This window comes from Paramacrobiotus metropolitanus, unplaced genomic scaffold (genome assembly GCF_019649055.1).
Source record: "Paramacrobiotus metropolitanus isolate TYO unplaced genomic scaffold, Prichtersi_v1.0 Parri_scaffold0000183, whole genome shotgun sequence".
NCBI lineage: Eukaryota > Metazoa > Tardigrada > Eutardigrada > Parachela > Macrobiotidae > Paramacrobiotus > Paramacrobiotus metropolitanus.
Window position 1 is genome coordinate 111,961 of NW_026570403.1, and position 19,823 is coordinate 131,783.

The following is a 19,823-nucleotide window of genomic DNA, read 5'->3' on the forward strand; positions in this document are numbered from 1 at the left end:
AATTGTAACTCAGTTATTGTTCAGAGTAACGCAGCGCAGCAGGCAGTGCAAAATGTAGTGGAAGGGCTGTTCTGTGGTCGGTTCCGTCGGTATCCGTAACGGTTTAACATCAACGTAGCAAAGCGAGCAGTAATTAGCGCATTAACGAATTATAGCGTGCTGTTTGGCGCAACGCACAAATTTTCGCTATTTTTTCATACACTTTCCCCTTGTGGACATCATGACCTTTTTTTCGTAGCGTAATCATACAATACCGTATCACGTATATCATTAAGCACAATAAAAAGCGACCAAATACAGCTTGAAAAAGTAACCAAAATAATTATCACAGATCAATTGCACCGTTCAACAACCAGTATAACCACCCACTGACCAGTTTCACCCGGGAGTATTTTCATCCTCAATTATTTTTGTAAATTAAAAATCCCAATAATCCAACCGGCTCGCATATATCAGGCAATGTAGGAGTACGGTCCATCGGTGAGGGAACTGCACAGCAGGATCTGACTGCTGGGATCCCGCTGGCCGGGCTGCAGCGGCGGCGGGGCCGTGGCGTTGCGCTTGCCGTTCTCCCCGGCCGCCGCCGTCCCGGGGGCGGCTGCCGTACTACTAGCGGCGTTGAGCGCCTCGCCGTTGAGCGGCCGCACCAGCGGGTACTTGTCCTCCTCGCCGGGGGTGGGCGTGTACTCCATACCCGGGTCGAACTGCTGCAGCACGAAGACCTTGTCGCTGGGGTACATCTTGAAGTCGTCCTGCGGGTTGGTGATGACGTAGCGCTTGGAGGACGGCGTGCCGCTGTCGTTGAGGTCGCGCAGTCGGGAGATGCCGATGCACAGCATCCCGTACTGCCGGATGGCCTCCACGAACAGCTCCCCGTAGGTGGCGTTCTGTACAAAGGTCACGATATATTAAAGAGCCACTGACCGGCTTTATATACCAAAATATTTTGGCGTGCACAGGATTTTTAAAATTTTGATTATGTAGTCTGTCTGAATAAATTCGTCAAGGCACTGTGTCCGTTTTTTAAAGTATAATCGGGCACATTTTTAGAAAAATTTTGGATTAAAAAAGTATTTGAAGGGATTAACTAGGCAATAAGCAATTTACATAAAATATAATAAAAAGATTGCATTTACCCCGAATTTGGCGAAGTGTCCGAGGCTGATGGGCACTTGATTGACCTGGCAGCGGTCGCGGTTGGTCTGCGTCTGAGCAGTGCTGTAGCCGCCGATGAGGCCGGCGCCCTCCGCCAGGATCAGTTCCAGTTCCGGCGTGGCGCCCCCGGTGATCATCGTGCGGATCAGCGTCAAGGCATTCGGGTTAAAATACGTCTGCAAAACATACCAGCGTGTACTGCACGTACGTAGTTCTACTGCATAGATTTTCAAAGTTATTCCTATAGCTAGTAAGCGAGAATCCGCTCAGATATCTTCCCGCGGGCAATCGTATGCAATAAACTAACAATAAGTAATTATTGTCTTCTACGTAGTGCAAACATTTTGTGCAGAAAAAGCTAACTGATTTCGTACTAGCTCCTGCATCAACTAATCAATAGTGACTGTTGATTTAACACTCATAATTGGTGTACAGTGTAGTCCAGTGGCTCACCGAGCTTCGATTAGTTTTGTAGCACAGTCCACACTATTCAGTTTCTGTCAAAATATGACGGAGAGCATTTTCTTTGTAAATTTTTTTCTTTTACATGTATTTCTTTTACATGTATGTCAAATGGCGTAACACCATGAGTCATGGTATTAAATTAGCGGATTATTCTCGCAGTTCGATGAGGAATACCCCTAAGCTTGCCCAGTGCTGCACCATTTCCGAGACTACGAGTACTGCTAATTCTAGCATAAGGTGCAAAAAATGTGGACACGTACTGTGCTCATCAAGGAATCGAGTACGCTGACGGCGAAGGCCGTCCCGCAGGCGAATGGTTGCGTCATGTACAGCTCCGTGTCCGGATCGTCGTCGTCGTCCTGGTCCAGGAACTGCACATTGGAATCATTAACTGCAACGCCAAGAAAGAGCGTTAGTGTGGGCGTTAACGGTGACCTTTGGCCATATAAAACTGTTAACTGATAGTCCGTACACCGACACGTACACGTACAGATGTGCGTATGTGCATATTACGTCAGTTAAAATAGCCGCTGAATTTTTTCTGTAAGAAACTAATATTAATGAAGTAACCCTTTCTTACATACGTATTTGCAAAGCGACTGAAAATTAAGCAATGGCATTAATTATAATAAAATAGAATAATTAAAACAGCTTTGTAGCAGCAAGAAATAATTCTGTTGGCGGCTGCTGCAAAGATTAAACAGGTCACCGCAAACTAAATCTGTAAAGGGGAAACTGCGCCTAATTACCTAATTCGGTGATCATGGGCACATTGGACCCGTACACCGATCCCCGCCGCTGCAGGGTCATCAGGCGTCCGTTGGCGAATTCGGGATTGTCGGCTGCCGGAGAGAGATGAAAGTTGTAGCCTACAGCGTAATTATCATTTGAAACACACTGTCTACACAGGTACGGACATACCGACGCGGGGGTTAAGAACACCTACAAGCAAGAAGCCGGTTAGGTTAGTTTAAGGGTCACCCGCACATGCCGCAGAGTTAAGGTTACAGAGCGATCAGAGTCAGAGCAGTTAAACGACCGTACCAATGGTCTCCTCGAACTGCATGGCTTTGATGTTCAACGACGCCAGGATCGCCTCCTTGTCGGCTAGCGTGGGGTCGTCGTTGTTGGGGATCTTGGCCGAAAGGATGCAGCACATGTCGCACAGGTTGACGTTGACTGCGCGCAGATCGGCACGGCTCAACGGAGAACCCTACAGACGCACATAACGGTGAGAACCTGAGGAAGCTTGCAGTATTACTGCAATCCACGAACGTCGCACTTTATAATGAGTGGCTTAAAAAATACGAATATTTTAGTTAGACTTTGTACAAAAACGAATACGATGTTATGGCACTAAAGGCAGACCGTAGTTACCACCATAATTATAACAAGCCCCAGCTCACGAATGCGTCACAGTGTTCACTAGTTTAATCGTAGTGAAATGGCGTGATTACTGCACGGATCGCCTTTCTCAGTACAGATAATGTGCCTTAGAAACAACCTCGACACAGTATTCTTGAAATCAAAGAGCTACATTCAAATATTTTCCGTATTATAAAAGAATTGTGTTATTTATTAATATTACGTTATAAAAAAGTTAGATTTTTACGATTATTTTTACGACTTTTACGATTATTATTAGGATTATTTTAGGTGGTCTTCGTGAAAGAATCCCAATCAAGGTAAAACAGTACGTGACTGTTACAAGATTTAACTGAGCGGCGTACATTGAGAATGGTTATTTTGGGAAGATTCTGCAGGCTGCGCCATTCTCGACGAATGTATTCGGCATTCCCGACAATGACCACGTGCTTCAGTTCGTGGTAGTGGAAATTGCTAGCCCGCAGCGGCATAATCAAATTCCGTAATCCCACCAGTGGCGAATCGGGATCGGCGAACAAACACACGACCAAGTGACCGTGCAGGACATTCATCGCCGCTTGATGCCGGTCCTACCAAATAAAAGCTTATATGATTTATATCGATGTTATTGATGGACGACATTTCCGGCATTACCATTATAACGTCCTCCATGGGCCGCGCCGGACACCAGTGGAACATTCCGGTGGAATCGTAGCGAATCTGCCGGAAATCCGGTCCATGCTCATCGCCGTGGAAATCATCGTGGTGACCGGGGCTGGACTCGTGGTACGTGGCCTGCACATCCTCGTAGCTGCCGCCGCTAGGGCTGATGTGCTTGGCGGGTCCGAAGTGGGCGTGCCGGCCGCGATCACGTTCTCCTCGGCGCTGCTCTTGCTCGCCTAAAAGCGACGTCTGGCTTTGCGGACTACAAAATATTTTACAATCTTCACACAAAAAAGAAAACGATTACATATCAAAACGATTACATATCAAAATTATTCATTTTTTGTGATGGGCTCGTGATTTTTGCCCCTGAATGACAAATTTCCCGTCATTCAGTATGGAGGGTGGCTACGGGACCTAGTCTGGTAGATTGTTGTTCTCCAGAGGCTGTGTGGTGGCAGCTGTCCCGTAGACATCCAGCGACACACCAGCGGATTTCTCGTAAGTCCCTCAGTTTCAGCTCCTTTAACTGCGAACCTCTACGGTGAATGGTCCTACCATGCCTCAGTTTTCTTGTTCTGGCTGCGGTAAACTGTTGCAGGCTTGGGGATCCCACAGACCCGTTTGCCCCAAAACCCTATCGCGGGATCTGAAGCTTATCCCGATCGCCGCCGCCGGTGCTGCTGCATCCACCTCCACGTCCAGTAAGTCGGGAGGTGCCGCTCCTGCCCCACCTTTAGCCGCATCTTTCCACCCGTGTAAAGAACGAATACTGCGCCGCATTCCTCATGGTGCAAGACCCGCAGTGAGATCCTCTCTACAGAAAGTTCTCCAGCAGGTCGCCACCAAAAACGACAGCCAATCCTGGTTTAAACTGCTGTCGTTCTGTCCGAATGCCCTCCGCCTGCCAGCAAAAGTGAAATCCGAGCGTTCAGCTTCACTTGCAACTGCAGTGAAGAGAAACCTGGCTTTGTATGAACAAGGTACAGATTTACCCCCAAGCCCTCCGCCCACTAGTCGGAAACAACGCTGCAGCGAAGAGGATCTTGTTCGGCAAGTTGGCCAGAAGATCGATGATGGATCCATCTCCGGCGCTATGCGAGTGTTGTTGTCCACAGATTCAGTGGCCGTCTGTACACCCGAAGTTCTCCAAAGTTTGCGCGAGAAACACCCTTTAAGCCCCCCACCGTCTACGGCTCGCCACGCCACTTCTGCTGTCGCTGCGCCTATAATAACTTCTGCAGAAGTGTTTGCTGCCATCCACACTTTCCCACGGGGCTCAGCTGCAGGTCCGGACGGTTTAAGGCCTCAACATTTGCTGGACTTGGTGGGCTCAAAGCTAGATGACCAAAGCGGACCTTTTTGCGAATCCGTTGCCTCTGTGTTGACGCTGGTTCAGCAAGGTAAAATTCCCGCTGTTATACGGCCGATCTTCTTTGGTGGTAAATTACTGGCGCTGCGGAAGAAGGACGGTGGGCTGCGCCCGATAGCAGTAGGGCTGTCACTACGTCGTCTAATTGCCAAAATCGTGTGCACTAGGATGGCGGACCGGGCAACCGCTTTGCTCACTCCTCACCAGTCTGGTTTTAACGTCCGGGGCGGAGCTGAAGCCATCGTTCACGCCACCAGGCATTTCATCCAGTCCTCACCGGAGAGCATTAAAGCGCTCGTGAAGATCGATTTTCGCAACGCTTTCAATACTGTATCCCGAGAAGTGATTTTAGATGCGGTGCATCAACATTTCCCCGAATACGACGATTACTTTTGGTCAGCGTATGGGCATCATTCTTCTTTGTTCATCGATCAGACGGTGCTTTCGTCCGAGTCTGGAGTACAACAAGGCGACCCATTGGGCCCACTGCTGTTTTGCCTGGCATTGCTTCGTGTTATCGCTACCCTGGATACTGTGCTCAACGCTTGGTACCTTGATGACGGAACCCTGGGCGGAGAGCCGGCGACAGTAGCAGAAAATTTTGGACGGGTTATCACAGGCGCACGCTCCATTGGATTGGAGATTAATGAGGCTAAATGTGAACTCTTTGTATCGGGAGGCTCAGAGAGTGAACGGCAGGGAGTCATCAATGATTTCGTTTCACGTCATCCCCAGCTCCGTGTTGTGTCCAGTACGACTTTAACCTTGCTCGGTGCCCTGGTTCTAGACGATGCGATTGAAGACTCATTGCAAGCGAAATCAAGTGCAATAGGGAGAGCTTGTGAGCGCCTGCAACTTCTTCCTCGCCATCATGCACTATATTTGCTCAGACACTGCTTGGGTGCCCCGAAAATAATATATGTGCTTAGATGTTGCAATGCTTGGAAGCAGCCACATCTGCTGTATCAAATTGATGAGTCATTGCGCTCCTGTTTCCAAGAACTCAGTAACGTGCGGGTGAACCACGACGACTACCCATGTTGGAGGCAAGCGACTCTTCCAGTCAGTCGAGGAGGTATCGGCATACGACGAGCGGAGGAATTATCACTTCCAGCCTTTTTGGCTTCGATTCACTCCGTATCCTGTTTGTTATCGTCGATGCTTCCTCACCTACCGGCTGTGGACGCTTCCGAAGCAATTGAATTGTGGAAATGTAAAGCCCGACAACCGGAAATGCCCGAAGTTGCCTTCCGAAAGCTTCAGAAAACTTGGGACTTACCGCTGTGTAATGTGTCAGTTTCGGTTTTACTGGACTTGTTTCGCGGCGACAGCGTCAACACAGCCCGTCTCCTTGCACAGTCCAGACCGGAAGCCGGTATTTGGCTGAATGCGCTTCCTTCAGCCCACATCGGCAACCTGCTCGACGACGAAACGATGAAAATTTCGATTGGCCTGCGTTTGGGAGCGGATATCTGCGAGCCACATAACTGCACCAAATGTGATAAACATGTTGACAAGTTGGGCCACCACGGTTTATCATGCACCTACTCGGCCGGTAGGCATGCGCGCCATGGAGGGCTTAACAGTATTGTGTGCCGCGCTTGTGTTTCAGCTGGTGTCCCTGCTAAGCTCGAACCACGCGGCACGTCCTCCACAACAGATCAACGCCCTGACGGCTGTACAACTTTCGCCTGGAAAAAGAGGAATGTGTCTGGCCTGGGATGTGACGTGCGTCGACACAATGGCCCTTTCCCACCTTCCGTCTACGTCGATTACGGCAGGTGCTGCTGCTGTACAAGCAGAAGAAAAGAAGTCCCGACTGTACGCCTATCTGCAAGGGCGCTACATTTTTTCTCCGATCGCCTTCGAGACGATGGGTCCCTGGGGCCCGTCGGCTATCGCCATTGTGAAGGAGTTGGGCAAAAGACTTCAGGAGCACACAGGAGAGCGTCGATCACATGAGTTTCTGCGTCAACGACTATCGTTGGAGATTCAGCGCGGAAATGCAGCATCTATCCTTGGCACGATGGACGGAGTGGATAGTTTAAACGAAGTTTTGCTGTTGTGATTAATATAGCGTGTTTCTTTCTTTATTACCATAACTGCGCGATGATTATTAATAAAAGCATATGTATCTTCAGGAAGTTTTTTGTTAAATGAAACATTGTTGTACCAATCATTTATTTTAAAAATATTACGGTGAATATAAGTTTTACGGTACCTTGTGGGCGAGTATCCGTACAGCTGACCCTGTTGGTTTTTGTTCTTGAGAATCTGTTTCTCCTTGAGTTTGTTGAGCGTGGCCAGTAGCGCCGGTTGCGGATGGGCGTTCTCGCCACTGTGCTTGCCGGTCGTACCGGCGGCCGGTGAGTCGGCGCGCAGGCTGGGATCTGTAAGGAGAACAGTGGGTGGACGCGCCAGGTTCTCCGTGGAACTGGCGCCTGACTCGGTACAGCTGGATCCTTCCCCTGCTGAACGCCGGTGAAGTGCGCCAAGAACAAAAGGCAACACAAGGTGCAACGAAACAGCATGACGCAAATCAGGGAAAACAGTTTACAGTTCTTGCTTTGAATTAATGATTTTGCGGTTCTTCACTGCTAACAAAAGCAGCATAAGCGAAAAGCGTAAACTTCCGATAAAACACTCAATACCGTTCTTAGTATCACATTCTTTACAAAATCTGCATTACATGTAGAGGAAAGTCATTTCTGCTTTAAGTTTAATAACAAGGAATTTACGCATCATAAAAGGCATTTTAACCAGACGGAAAATGGCCACAAAACGGTGAAGAATGATACTGTGCAAAGTGATGGCCAAAAGCCAAGCGAATCAAGCAGGTAGCAACGCTCGCTTCATCGAGTATACTCCATTTATGTACAGTCGCGGCGAATTCGAACCCGGTTGAGCATGTTCAAGAGGGGCGAAAGGTCACTTGCTGCACCGAGCCAGGCTGGATATCATGGTACCAGAAGAACACACACTATGGGCCACAACACTCAGTACAACCACTACTCCAAGACTACAGAAATGACAGCGGATTGTACAGGCACAACGAGACGGTTTGGAAGACAGGCTACAGACACGGTCACGAGCACGCGAGAGCATAGGACTGGTTTTCTGACAGACACTAACGGTCAGTTTTGCCACGTACTTGCCCGCTGGAGAATCTGTACAGCCTTCACACCCTTCCTAAACAGTGCCACTAGCAGAGAAAAGAGAGAAACACACCCATGCTGATTAAGTACACACGGCAGATTTGGCATTACATGATCGATGCATTATGCTTAGTACGCGTATCACGGTTATTCTGGCTGGAATTGTATAATTTATCATGCGTGCGATGGGCATGAGATTGTGGCCAGTTGCGCCGGATATGAGCACAGGCATTAACGATGTGACTGATTGGGTACGAGTGTATAGCGCAGCGTTAATGGAGCCGACGATAGATACATTTGATAGCTTCCATGGTCGTTTGCTTAACGGTCACATCGCCGCAGCACTTACAGTTCTTGCATTTGCATTTTTTTATCAGCGATTCATCCTTGATGTCATCGTGGCATTGTTTGCAGTAGACCCAGGCTCTGTCGAAAAAAAGCGAATTTCCAAGTTATTTGCTTTACACGCTATTAGCAATTCAAAGAAATGTGCTCTATATACGTTTTACGCAATGTCCTGCATCTGGAAATATATTCTTCGCGCAAGCAGTAAATACGTATATAAACTAGACAAATCTTTAATTAAAGAAACAATTTCTTATTTGATTGATAAACTTATTTAACTGGAAACTATATTGTTTATTTAAATAAAAATGTATATTTTCACTTATTTTACGTACTACAAAAACACTGGTTTGCGAATTCCGTAATTTGTTATAAAAAGCGTAAAAAGCAGTACGAGGAAGTACAAAAGTATGTAAAATGCGATTAATGTCGAACCTTTTGACTTCATCGGCCGATTGAGCGACAAAGAAGCCCTGCGTCTGCAGCCGGATGATGTTATTATTGCCGCCGGGATTGATTGCGATGTTGATCTCCTGGTTGTCGTCGGTTTTCAAGGCAATCGCTAACAGCAACAACTTCAACTTCATGAAGCAGATTCTAGGAGAGACATTATTCGATTAGGGATCAGCGATTTGCGTTAATTTGGCACGTCCTACTCGGCCGCCTGCGGGAAGGTCATTCCGACGAAGGAATTGCTCAGATTCTCCGTGTACATCTCCATGCCGGTGCCGCGTAGATAATCGTTCTGCCACTCTGCTAATTCCGCCGACTGCAACAAAAACCAAATTAAAATACACAAATTTTTAAAAAAAGTAACTAAAAATAGGAGAAACGAAAGTTAGCCTAGAGAATTCCCAAATTGCTCTTGTGTAAAACACACCAGCGAAGGTCGGCAAACTTTTTTCTCGCAATTCGGTTCTTAGGTGCTCTGCTTGGCCAGTGAATTAGATTTAAAGTATAGTATAATAAATTATTTTAGTCATTAAGTTTACTAGATTAAGTTGCATTACAACGTCAGTATAAAATAAATGTGGCGGAAAAGCCGCTCGGTTGATCCGCTAAAGCCACGGAATGTCATCAAGTAGATTATCGATCGTGCACCGCACAAACTGCACCCATGGCCGGCAGCGATAAAAAAGCGTTGTAGACTGTTGTGTATCGAATTGTTAGTTGCACACACATACCGATTTATAGGAGCGCATGGCAAATAAATTGGCCATTAAGGTGGAGAATCCCGGCGCCAGGCAGCTCTGCGCAATAAAGCCCAACTTCAGCTCCGCCAGACAGATGACGTCGTCGCCCTTCTTCCAGTTCCAGCTGGGAATGTTCAGCAAGTAGGCCTATGTGTGCGGTGCGAGAGAGAAAACATGTTGGCCGTTGTAACGACATGAGCAGTTTTAATGGGACTGTTCACCGCGCGGTCAAGGTCCGCGTGTACAAGCGCGCAGGCGGAAATGACGCTCGTGACCGGCTTAATTGCCTAATCTACGCGCAAAGAGTGGGTCGGGTGTTTTTACAACGCGCATCGCTAATGATCCCATCAGTGGAATGTAATTGAAAAACACTCACAAGAATGCAATATATTTACCGATGCTTGTACGTACGGACTGTCGATTTAACTAATTCTTTATCTCTGCACGTACTGTAATTTTCATAAAAGTATTTAAAGGCGTCTTAAATAAAACTGTTTTTGCAAGTACGTAGTTTAATTACTGTACGGGAAAATCTTTGCATAAAGTACAAATTCATTATTCTGTTTTGGAAGTTTCTAACACATTATCGGTGTTTTGGATCTTTTTAATCGATTCCAATCACAATATATAACCGGGATTTAAAGTGTAGCAATATAACGTAAAGTTTGCACCGTGAAAAATAAATTTTAAGGCTGACAAGCTAATGAAGTGTATTAGTAGGTAGGTTTAGAATAGTCGGCACCGACCTTATTATGATACTGCATCAGCTGGATGATGACGCGTATCTCGGAGCAGTAGTTCTTGATGGAGATGACGCGCATAATATTAGCGGCGTCCTCCGCGTCCGGATCGGCGCAGTACTTGTTGGCGATGACCAGCACGCCGTCGGCCTGGTCGGTCTTGGCGCGGTTCAGGTCGTTGGTGTTCATCACCGAACCTTGCAAAAATTCCACGGTGGTGAAATGGCGTTTGAACAAGCCCTCCAGCTCCAGATCCGGCGGTTTTCTACAACACATTTTTAAAACTTTCTCCGCTTTTCGGTTTATTTTTATTTTGAAATTATGAAACGCAATCATTATTATCCAAGTAAATCGGCAATTACTTTCGAGATGTGAATCCTCCAGAACCTAATTCTTTTTAAAGTATTTTTTGATTTCAGTTTAGTTTTGTTTATGCTTTTGGTTTCTTATATGTTTCTACTATTTCTTATATTTTTCTAATGACGCTTATTTACCGATGCAGGAAGACCACCTCCACGTCAACATCCTCGCGATCTTCGTGCAAGAAATCCTTCAAGAAATGCGACACCGACTCGTAGGTGATGTGTCCGCAGACGACAATGTGGCGTTTGCCGTGCTCGCGATTGTGTTCTCCGCTGTATTTCGGTCGGGTGCCAATTAGCTCGAATATCTCCGGCACATAACTGGCAAACATGGCCTACAGAGTACCGGACGTTTGCCTCGGAAATTCTCAACATAATCTGTTATAGACTGACTTACCAAGCCGACGAGGATGAAGATGGCGTTGACGATCTTGCCCAGCACCGTTTTACAGAAGATGTCGCCGTAGCCTACAGTGGACATCGTGACAATCAGGAAGTACACGCATTGCCAGTAGGTCAGGTGCTGAGCGTTGGTGTGGTCGTAGAAGAAATCACCCGAATTCTCCAGCTAACAACACCAACACCGAAGTACATCAGCGAACAGAAGCCACAATTTGCGCGAAATTACTGTGATAGCGAAAATTACAGTTTCGAGTATTCGTTAGCAAAGATTATGACGTACCAAGTGAATGGCTCCGGCAAAGGTCAGCCAGCCACTGACAAAGGTGGACACCAGCTGGGCTAATCGGATACTGCTGCTCGTCTTCAAGATGTTCAAATACTGCAGAATATCCGGCACCGTCATCAGCCGCAGGGCTCGCAGAAACCGCAGTCCTACGAAGCATTAATGACATTCACGCTGTATCATCTGGATCTGATGTATTATTGCGAACGGTTTTCGGAGCAACATTCCAGATTCACCAGTAAACACTACTTCTACGGCAAAATATTCTATCTGGAGAGTGGAGACGTTGCGTTATCAAACAACTAATGGTATTTTGTGCCGATTATTGTAGTACAATGGCTAGTGCCGCACGCTGGTGGTTAGGTAGTTCGTTAAACACATAAACGTAAAGCTGCACTTGACATTACAGGCGTTTAAAAGAAAATTAAAGAAATTTTTTTTTCCCTCTAATTTAGAAAATACTGATATTAGCCAATGAAAATCATTAGAAATACTGATTTCAAAAGTGCACGTAAAGAAAGTCGCAAACCGAAAATCTTGCGAAAAAATTTCATCAGCGATACTCATCGGGAAATTTAGCTTAATGACGCTGACGAGATGAATCTAGTCGTTTAGTGAAAAATTACCAATCCATCCGCGATTGAGATAAATGGACAGGAACGACGGCGGAATTGTGGCGTAATCCACAAGCGAAAAACGATCCAACAGAAACCAGAATTTATCACCGGCGGCGATGAACTGTTCACGAGGAAAACAGCCATTAGCTAATGCATTCATTCTCTCGGATACATTTCTCGCTTCCGCTAGCGTAATCTACACTACACCATTGCAACTATTTGTGCCTTATATTTTTCTTGCGTTTTATAAGCTTGGTTTTTGCAGTCTTCGTATTTAAAGTAATTAAATTAATTACGAAGTACTTGCAGTTTTTTAGTAATTATTATTATATACATGTACTGTATCTGTAACTTATAATTATTATATCGGAAATATTAATTACATCCTCTGTATTAGAACAGTTTAAATCAAAAAAGAATTTTGTGACACCAATACGAATATGATATTCGCATCCAGTTTTTAGTAAACACCGACGCAACGTGATTTTGTTGTACTTGGGAAAAAACATTCGTGTAGAAAAGTGGATCCCTGACTGCACTTACCCTGATGCAGAAGTAGACCATGAAGAAAATGTTGCAGGCTAAATCAATTTGCAGTGTGGTGCTCTCCACCCACTGCCGGCAAGTTTCCACGTCGATGGCCCTGCAATGTGACGCACACTCCCACTTCAGCGCATCAAAATCACATCCCGTTTAACGCTCAGCTCCACACCAAACAGTGCGGGCACGTTTTTATCGACAGTGCATCACGCTAATTTAATTTACCGAATTGATACGGGCGGCGGCATTGAATTTCTTACCTGGTAGCGTCGATAAAGTAAATCACGAGGGAAGCAATGCTCAACAAGAACACCAATAAAACCTGCAAGAAAAAAGACTTTCGTTAATAAACAATTATACGACCATATCATTTCAAAATACATTTAACGAAAAAAATGTAAAGTGCAAAATTGTTAGCGTAAACATTATGAATGCGTTTTAAACAGTCAGTGCATATCTGTAATAACCATTCAGCTCAGAATTATGACAGCGACAAAAACAAAAATTATACATAAAAGCACAAAAAAATTAATTCACATAGATGTGTATATAGATTTTTAGAATAGAAGAAAAGGATGACCTGGAAAAAGATAAAATTCAGAATTTTGTTTTTTCGGTTTAGTTATTAATGAGTTTAAACAAAAAACATTACAGTCTTATGTGATTACGCAAACTACTGCCACAACATGGGATTGCGTGGTGGCACGGCGATGTGTTTTATTCCTGTACAAACTGCTGATTCTAGCGTGTCTCTTCCGTGTAAACAAATCAAACAGCTGCACACAAATATCTCATCCGCTGCAAGCCAGAAGCAGCAGCGACGTTACCGCAGCGCAGACATTTCGCCGCACGGATAAAACCTCTGCGTATATATAATATGGCACAGCTCGAGCGATCTCCCCTGACATTCTCCGACGTCAGACACGAGCCGTCCGCTGTGCCATGTGTCAAATCCTGCCGAATTATGCAAGCACGGAAGAAAAAAGCCATCGATATTTATACAATCAACACACCAGCACGCTGATCTTCGGCTGACCATGCCGAGAAAGGTCAACAATGCTACTTTCTCACGACAACCCCGCACACCAACCTAAACAAAACCTTGTGCATTACGGTAGCGGTTTTCCTGCATCGAACACTATCAGGGAATGGAAAGTGCTAGATGTTAGTTAGATGATTTAAAATATTCATTCCGACTTGGGCTTTGAAAATTACACCTGAGTACCGAAAACGTTTACAGCGCTAACCGCAGACGGAAGAATATTAATATTAAATAATATTGCTAAAATGATTTGCTTTGACGTTATCTTGTAACGATTAGGAAACCTTATAAGAAGACGACGTGCCAACCGGAAGTTTCGGCACAATCAAAGCGATAAGCACTGAAAATGCAAGTAATTTGTTACTCGTTGTTGCTGCTTCGACTTAAGGAAAATGACCTGTACATGGTTAAAAAAGAATGGACAAGACCATGACATTTGGTACAACATTTTGATCTGCCTTATTTAAGGAAACGGATGGCTCGGTTATTTGAACCGATTTCTCGCCCTTATACAGAAATTGCTTAGGTACCGAATGCTGCAGACGAATACAGAGGAACTGTTTTTGGGTTTGCGCGAAAGTGAGTCGTGGGTCTAATAAAATGGTAGCCTCTGTCAGCCGACAAATTCAGTCCAAAGATGGCGCATGTCCGTCTATCTGTATTCGACCGGTGACACCGCTCAATGTCAGCGCGACCCTGGCCGTGTCGCCCCCGCGACCTCTATTTCCGTAACATTCTTCTGGCTGCCCTTTCGTCTCCCTTTCACATCTCGCCTTACACCTTCTCCCGATTACTCAACCGATCAGGTTTCCTTTGGCTGACGTGTACAACTTCTGTCGCAAGAAACCGGGTAAAAATATACGGCGCTGGGATACCTTTCATCCTGCTGACTGACGTTGTGGATATATGCACAAAACTGGAGATGAGTCAGCTACACAGTGAACCTAATTGCAGATTATAGGAAAAAAGTTTCATGACGCAGCGCGCACGCAAGGCGTCATAAACCTGTCAGCTAAACGACCAGCGCGAAGAATTACAGCGCCATCATTATGCCTATCAACAGCGTTTAATTACCGGCTTGCATGTTTGTTCGATTGATTTCCATCGACATGGCGCCAATTGCCTACCAATTTCTAAAAAATCTAACCGCTTTCTTGCGGAATAATTTGGCTGTCTTTTTCTGCAGAATCACAAGAGTTTCACAGGAAAATTGAATCGCAATTTAAAGCAAGAAGTTGGCTGCTTATGTACAGCGCATTTTGACAGGTTATTAATGTCCTTGCGAATAGCCTGATTGAAAAACGATGGGGTTCCCTCAAGTGATAATGGAGCATAACCCCGGTTCAATACCATTACGGATGTTCCATTTCCCCGGCCACATCACCTGACTGTCTCCGGCATTTTTAGCCGAAAACCGGCGCAACCACTTCAATCAGCATATATTGATCCAGCCGCGCGTTTTAGTTGCACAGGTGTCTGGCGCGCAGTTTCTGCTCCAACCACTGTCGCTGATTAATGCGGTGTTTACACTCGCTGCTGTGGCAATTTTTCCTGGCGTGCTTAATTGTCTCCAGCGGGAGGACCAGTAATTAGCCTGATGGAGTAGCTTACCCCCACCGGTGTCATGTTGGATGGCAACTAGCTATCTGTTTTCGGTGGAACATCTTCTTGACTACAGTTGAAGGATTGTGAAGAACACCGGCAGCTGGCGGTGTCTCCACACTTATGCAACACACGTAGAGAGCGGATGACGCAGCACAGACACGATGATTGTATCGATCGCGCCAATGACATTCCCCGACGCTCGACTGGAGAGGGGAGAATTAATCGAGCATCGCTTGTCGCCCGGGTCCTGATCTCTTTATCTGGTTAAACTTGTTACCACCGACAATTGCATCAGGTGGATTGCGTTCGACGCACCGAGCGATGTTTAAACTTTGTACGTTGTATCGACAGCCAAACGCTGGCATATGTTTCGAAACATTTGGGTAACCTTCTTCCAACAGATAATATCAAGTAAATTTTCCAAAGGTGAATGAGATACTTAATGTTACTCGATGGTGAATGGAATTGGCGACCTTTGCGCTACTACACCGATTCGATAAAAATTACTATCGATATTTCAGTTTTGCACGCGCAGCTACGATTCTTCTGGAAACTGATAAACCGTCACTACAAAATTCAGAAACCACTTAAGAAGCCAAGTTGAACCTACGAAAAGCTTTTAGCGAACAAAATATTTGCTCTTTTAAATAACTGCAGCGTCACCTTTTTATCTTAGGAAACCAAAGAAATGTAGAAAGCTAAAGATATAAGAAACCTAAGAAAATCGGAGCGCCGCGTTTATTTATAGAACAAAGGTTTAACTGATTTGCCATAAGAAATCATACTACCAAAAAAGGAATAAAAAACAGAGTTCATTTTATGTACTGTACAATTAGATTTATACCCGCAGTTTTGAAATATTATTATCCAAGAAAGCGAAACTTACCAGAACCCGACCGGTACTGGTCTGTCCGGAAATGAGCTGCCCCGCCCAATCCTTGGCCTCCGACGACCAGCCAATCTCCGCGGGAGGCGGAGCGGCCTCCTTGGTGGGGCCCCCCGTCGGGCTGCCCTTGGTGCTGCCGTCCCCGGGGGAGGTGGGCTCCTTCCCCTGGGGAGCCTTTACGTATCCCGCCGCCACGGGATCCGCCAGTGCCGGTGGTTTCTTTTTCCTCCCACGACAGCAGATCTCCGCCAGATAACTCAAACACCGCCATCCCAGCACCAGCAGGACACAGGCGATGAGAGAGAAGACGCTGGACAGGAGAAAATACCACCACACCCGGCCCTGCTGATTGTGCACACAGGAGTAGGGGTCGTCTTTCAGCATCTCCAGCAGATCATCCGGACCGTCTCCTTTGACTTTCGACATGGTTGGAAGGAAAAGCGGCCGGCTTTTAAGATAACGGGAGATTCGCCCGCGGGGGTCAAGTTGCGGTTATGTATGTACAGAGTGGCTGTTTGCACGCCGGTCAATCCTCATTGCCGTCGTGTCCCCGGGGAACCGACGACCGTCATCGATCAAAATATGCCTGCCAAACCAGAGGAAGAACGCCATCATTATTAAATGCCAGTTGACTCCATCAATGTGCTGCTGTACCCGAGCGAGCGCTGCACAATGCCGGGCATGTCATTACTGCTGATTGCGTCGTGGACAAACAAATCTCTGCGCCCCATCAACGCCGGCGTGTACACAGCCGCGCCATGTGTGTGGATGTATGCATATGTATGGCTACATTAAATAAATAATACAAATTTTAATCAGGATCCGCCGGATGTGGGGATTATTAACGGTACAGCGGCACAGCCACGATAATTGTGCGGTATGTGCGAAAGTTTGCCTTCCACATCTGACAAGTTGAATCGGTTTAATAAGCTGGTTAAGCGGCCCAGTGAAAAATGCGATCAATGGCAAAAGATGGAGATGCAACGCGGGATGAGTGTGTGTGTGTGTGTGTGTGGATGGTGTAAGGAGTGTGAGGCAGAGAGCAGCGAGAGCGCTGTGCGCGAGTGTTGATCCCGGGTATGTATGCGAGTACGTACAAGCCAGCGTTACGGTGCACTGCGTGTTAGCCCGGTGCTCCATAAAAATAAACCTCGACAGTTCTGTGTGGGTACTATAATTGGCTACAACCTCATCAAGCACGCGCTTCACACACACTGATTCCGCCAGTGTACCGGTTGCCAGAAATATATTTGAGAATGTGGAATGGATGCCGCTCTGCTCTATTTTGTAACCTCGGGTGTACATTTCAGATCGGAAACATTACAAAGTATAAACCATGTGACATGTTCCCGAAAAGCAAAGTCATTTAAAAAACCAAAGAAACCCATTTTATTCGGTAATTTTTTCAGAATTTCCAACATTATACAGAAACGAAAGAACGTCCCGAATTTCTACTAAAAACATGATTAATTTGTATGTTGTTCTAGACTTTTTAAAAAAACCGTTCTGAGTTTAAAATAATTACGCAGATTGTGACCACTCAAAAAATTAAATTTTATTTCACAGTTTTGTACGCAACGTACAGGATATTGACTTGCTAAGGAACTAACGGAAGTGCGTGGATACGGCAAGAATGTTAATGCGGAATCGTCTTGCAGCGCAGCCGCGGAAATTCGATTTAATAAGGCATGTAACGAGAACCGCCCATGTGCGTCATTTTAATGTCGGAATGCTTTTTTCAGCCTAATGTCGGCGGTGAAAGATGGCTGCATCCGGCGGTGATTGCATCATGCCGTTAATCGGACCCTGGACGTTGGCAGAGGTTCCACGGCGGGCAAAAGCAGAAAATTCTTCACCAACCGACCAATACATAATCTGTGTGAATTTACGGGCGCCCACATTGATCTCGCCAATGTAGCACGCAATATAAAAGATATATATAATTCCACATTGGGTCAACCTACTTTCCGGCGCGCACTGCAGTCAGTCTATGGCAGCGATCGATGCAAATTGTTCCCGGTGAATATGGCCAACATGTGCAGGGATCCGTGTGTGCTGTGCTGTTTCTATGTGTATAACTATGTCCACATGCAGCGCTGTACACACACAACAGCACACAAACCGTCTAAGTGGTCCCTTTCGCCGGGTTTTTTTATACACTCTCACCAGCGGAAGCGTATCATGAGTGATGTGTATACAGTGGCCCCACAACGAGAGTGTGTACAATGCTGCTTTTCGGCTTGTGTACACGGCCCGTTGCATGTTCATCATAATGAGAGATTGACAGAGGACGAGAGAGGGAAAGAATTTATGTACTGTGTGGTGGATGGTGCGGGACAGTGTCGCGTATTGATGGGGCTATTCGGGATTTTCGCTATTGTATCTACTTGTGTTGCACGGGTATTAGGCACGATAATCGGTGTTGTATGCGGTTTCCGCTCGCCATCTGTTGTAAGCCGTAAAGACCGACCCGGTACATTCGATAAAACCGTAACTTGTACCGGTTATTTATGTTAATAAATCTATCTGTATTCTGGACATACATCAACAAATCCATTGAAACGTTGCACGAAATGTACCTACACATTTTAGGCGGAAATGCCGATAACTTACCGCGTATCGCCGAATACATTTATCCTCATCAACAACAGCTTCAAAATTCAAACTTCACAACCAATAATAATTGCCGAAGAATTTCCCGTTGACAAATATCCCGGAAACACCCAAGCACAGCGGAATGGATAGTCAGTAACCGAATGATAGGAAGTAAAAAGTAGTAATTCTTATGTGTATGCTGTTTGAGCAAAAGGCAGCAGTTGGGAATTAGCGGAAGGAAAGAAAAACAAACAGGGTAATTGCTAAAGACTGGTTTGGTTAGCGGAAGCTAAACACAGTCAACTCGTCAGTGCGCAGCGCAGTTCTAGAGAGTTGAGCCTGTACCATGAGGAGCGCGTACGCAGGATACGCGTATACATAATGCTGGATGTATATGCGTACGCTGGGTGGCCTATCGGTACCGATCAACTTCGCCTACAGCTGTTTGTGGAGGAGGAGAACACACAGAATGGAGCCACATCCAACAGGGAGCGCAACCGGCACCGCGTACTGCACGTTTACATAAATACACTATGAGAGATTAAACGCGATGCCTGTATCAGAATGCAACACACTCGCATCGTGATGTACTGATACAGTACAGTACAAAGTTACAACGTCCTGAATTCGCTTTCCTTGCTGTCAGGTGGTCATAGTTATTATGCACTTACGTACAGATCGCTCCCGGGATTTATGTAAATGATTAAAATTTTGGCACCGTCATAGTGCAAACCTGTATAATTACGGTGCAGCCAGCCATGAGCAAAGGTTATTCATCGTGTATTTTTTTAACGTCAGAATTACTTAGTATATATAAAGGTCAGTATAAAGATAAGTTTCTACCGGATTCGGTACGATCGGTCACAATGTACGGCTTACCTCGTCGTTCTTGTCATCAGCATCTTCAGCCGCATGTCGGGACTCACCCGACAAATTCTCCAGCACTTGTCCGCATTTAGCGATGGATCTCTACGTGTAGTGATGGTATTAGGTTCTCCAGCATCTTTTGATTGCGCTGGGACTGGTTGGCTTTAGTGC

General features: G+C 45.9%; 1 protein-coding gene across 6 annotated transcripts; it reads right to left on the minus strand.

Moving 5' to 3' along the window:
- Positions 1–52: 52 nt before the first annotated feature.
- Positions 53–19,133, minus strand: LOC129600564 (calcium-activated potassium channel slowpoke-like). 6 transcript variants are annotated; one of them, XM_055499123.1, is made up of 22 exons: positions 18,804–19,133; positions 16,845–16,976; positions 16,191–16,776; positions 12,918–12,979; positions 12,661–12,760; positions 12,127–12,238; positions 11,498–11,649; positions 11,213–11,383; positions 10,948–11,150; positions 10,460–10,718; positions 9,705–9,860; positions 9,177–9,289; positions 8,956–9,117; positions 8,525–8,601; positions 7,242–7,491; positions 3,640–3,910; positions 3,351–3,575; positions 2,665–2,833; positions 2,370–2,489; positions 1,881–2,011; positions 1,137–1,331; positions 53–887 (listed from the first exon to the last, which is right to left on the minus strand). In XM_055499123.1, the coding sequence occupies exons 3-22, from the start codon at positions 16,614–16,616 to the stop codon at positions 453–455; spliced, it is 3,789 nt and encodes a 1,262-aa protein (XP_055355098.1). In that variant the 5' UTR covers positions 16,617–16,776; positions 16,845–16,976; positions 18,804–19,133; the 3' UTR covers positions 53–452. The 6 variants fall into 6 exon arrangements, with proteins under 6 accessions (XP_055355098.1, XP_055355099.1, XP_055355100.1 ...); XM_055499124.1 differs by lacking the exon at positions 18,804–19,133 and adding an exon at positions 2,542–2,562 and having other exon boundaries at positions 2,370–2,462; positions 16,845–17,309; XM_055499125.1 differs by lacking the exon at positions 18,804–19,133 and adding an exon at positions 8,172–8,222 and having other exon boundaries at positions 7,242–7,410; positions 16,845–17,309.
- Between the last annotated feature and the right edge of the window lie 690 nt (positions 19,134–19,823).

Bases quoted from the DNA above. Each gene is read 5' to 3' on its own strand.
- LOC129600564 (XM_055499122.1), bottom strand. From the start codon at position 16,616: ATGTCGAAAGTCAAAGGAGACGGTCCGGATGATCTGCTGGAGATGCTG. The intron at 12,761-12,917 runs GTAAGAAATTCA...GTCACATTGCAG, and splicing joins TACTTTATCGACGCTACCAG to GGCCATCGACGTGGAAACTT. The intron at 2,490-2,664 runs GTACGGTCGTTT...ATTACGCTGTAG, and splicing joins GCAGTTCGAGGAGACCATTG to GCTACAACTTTCATCTCTCT.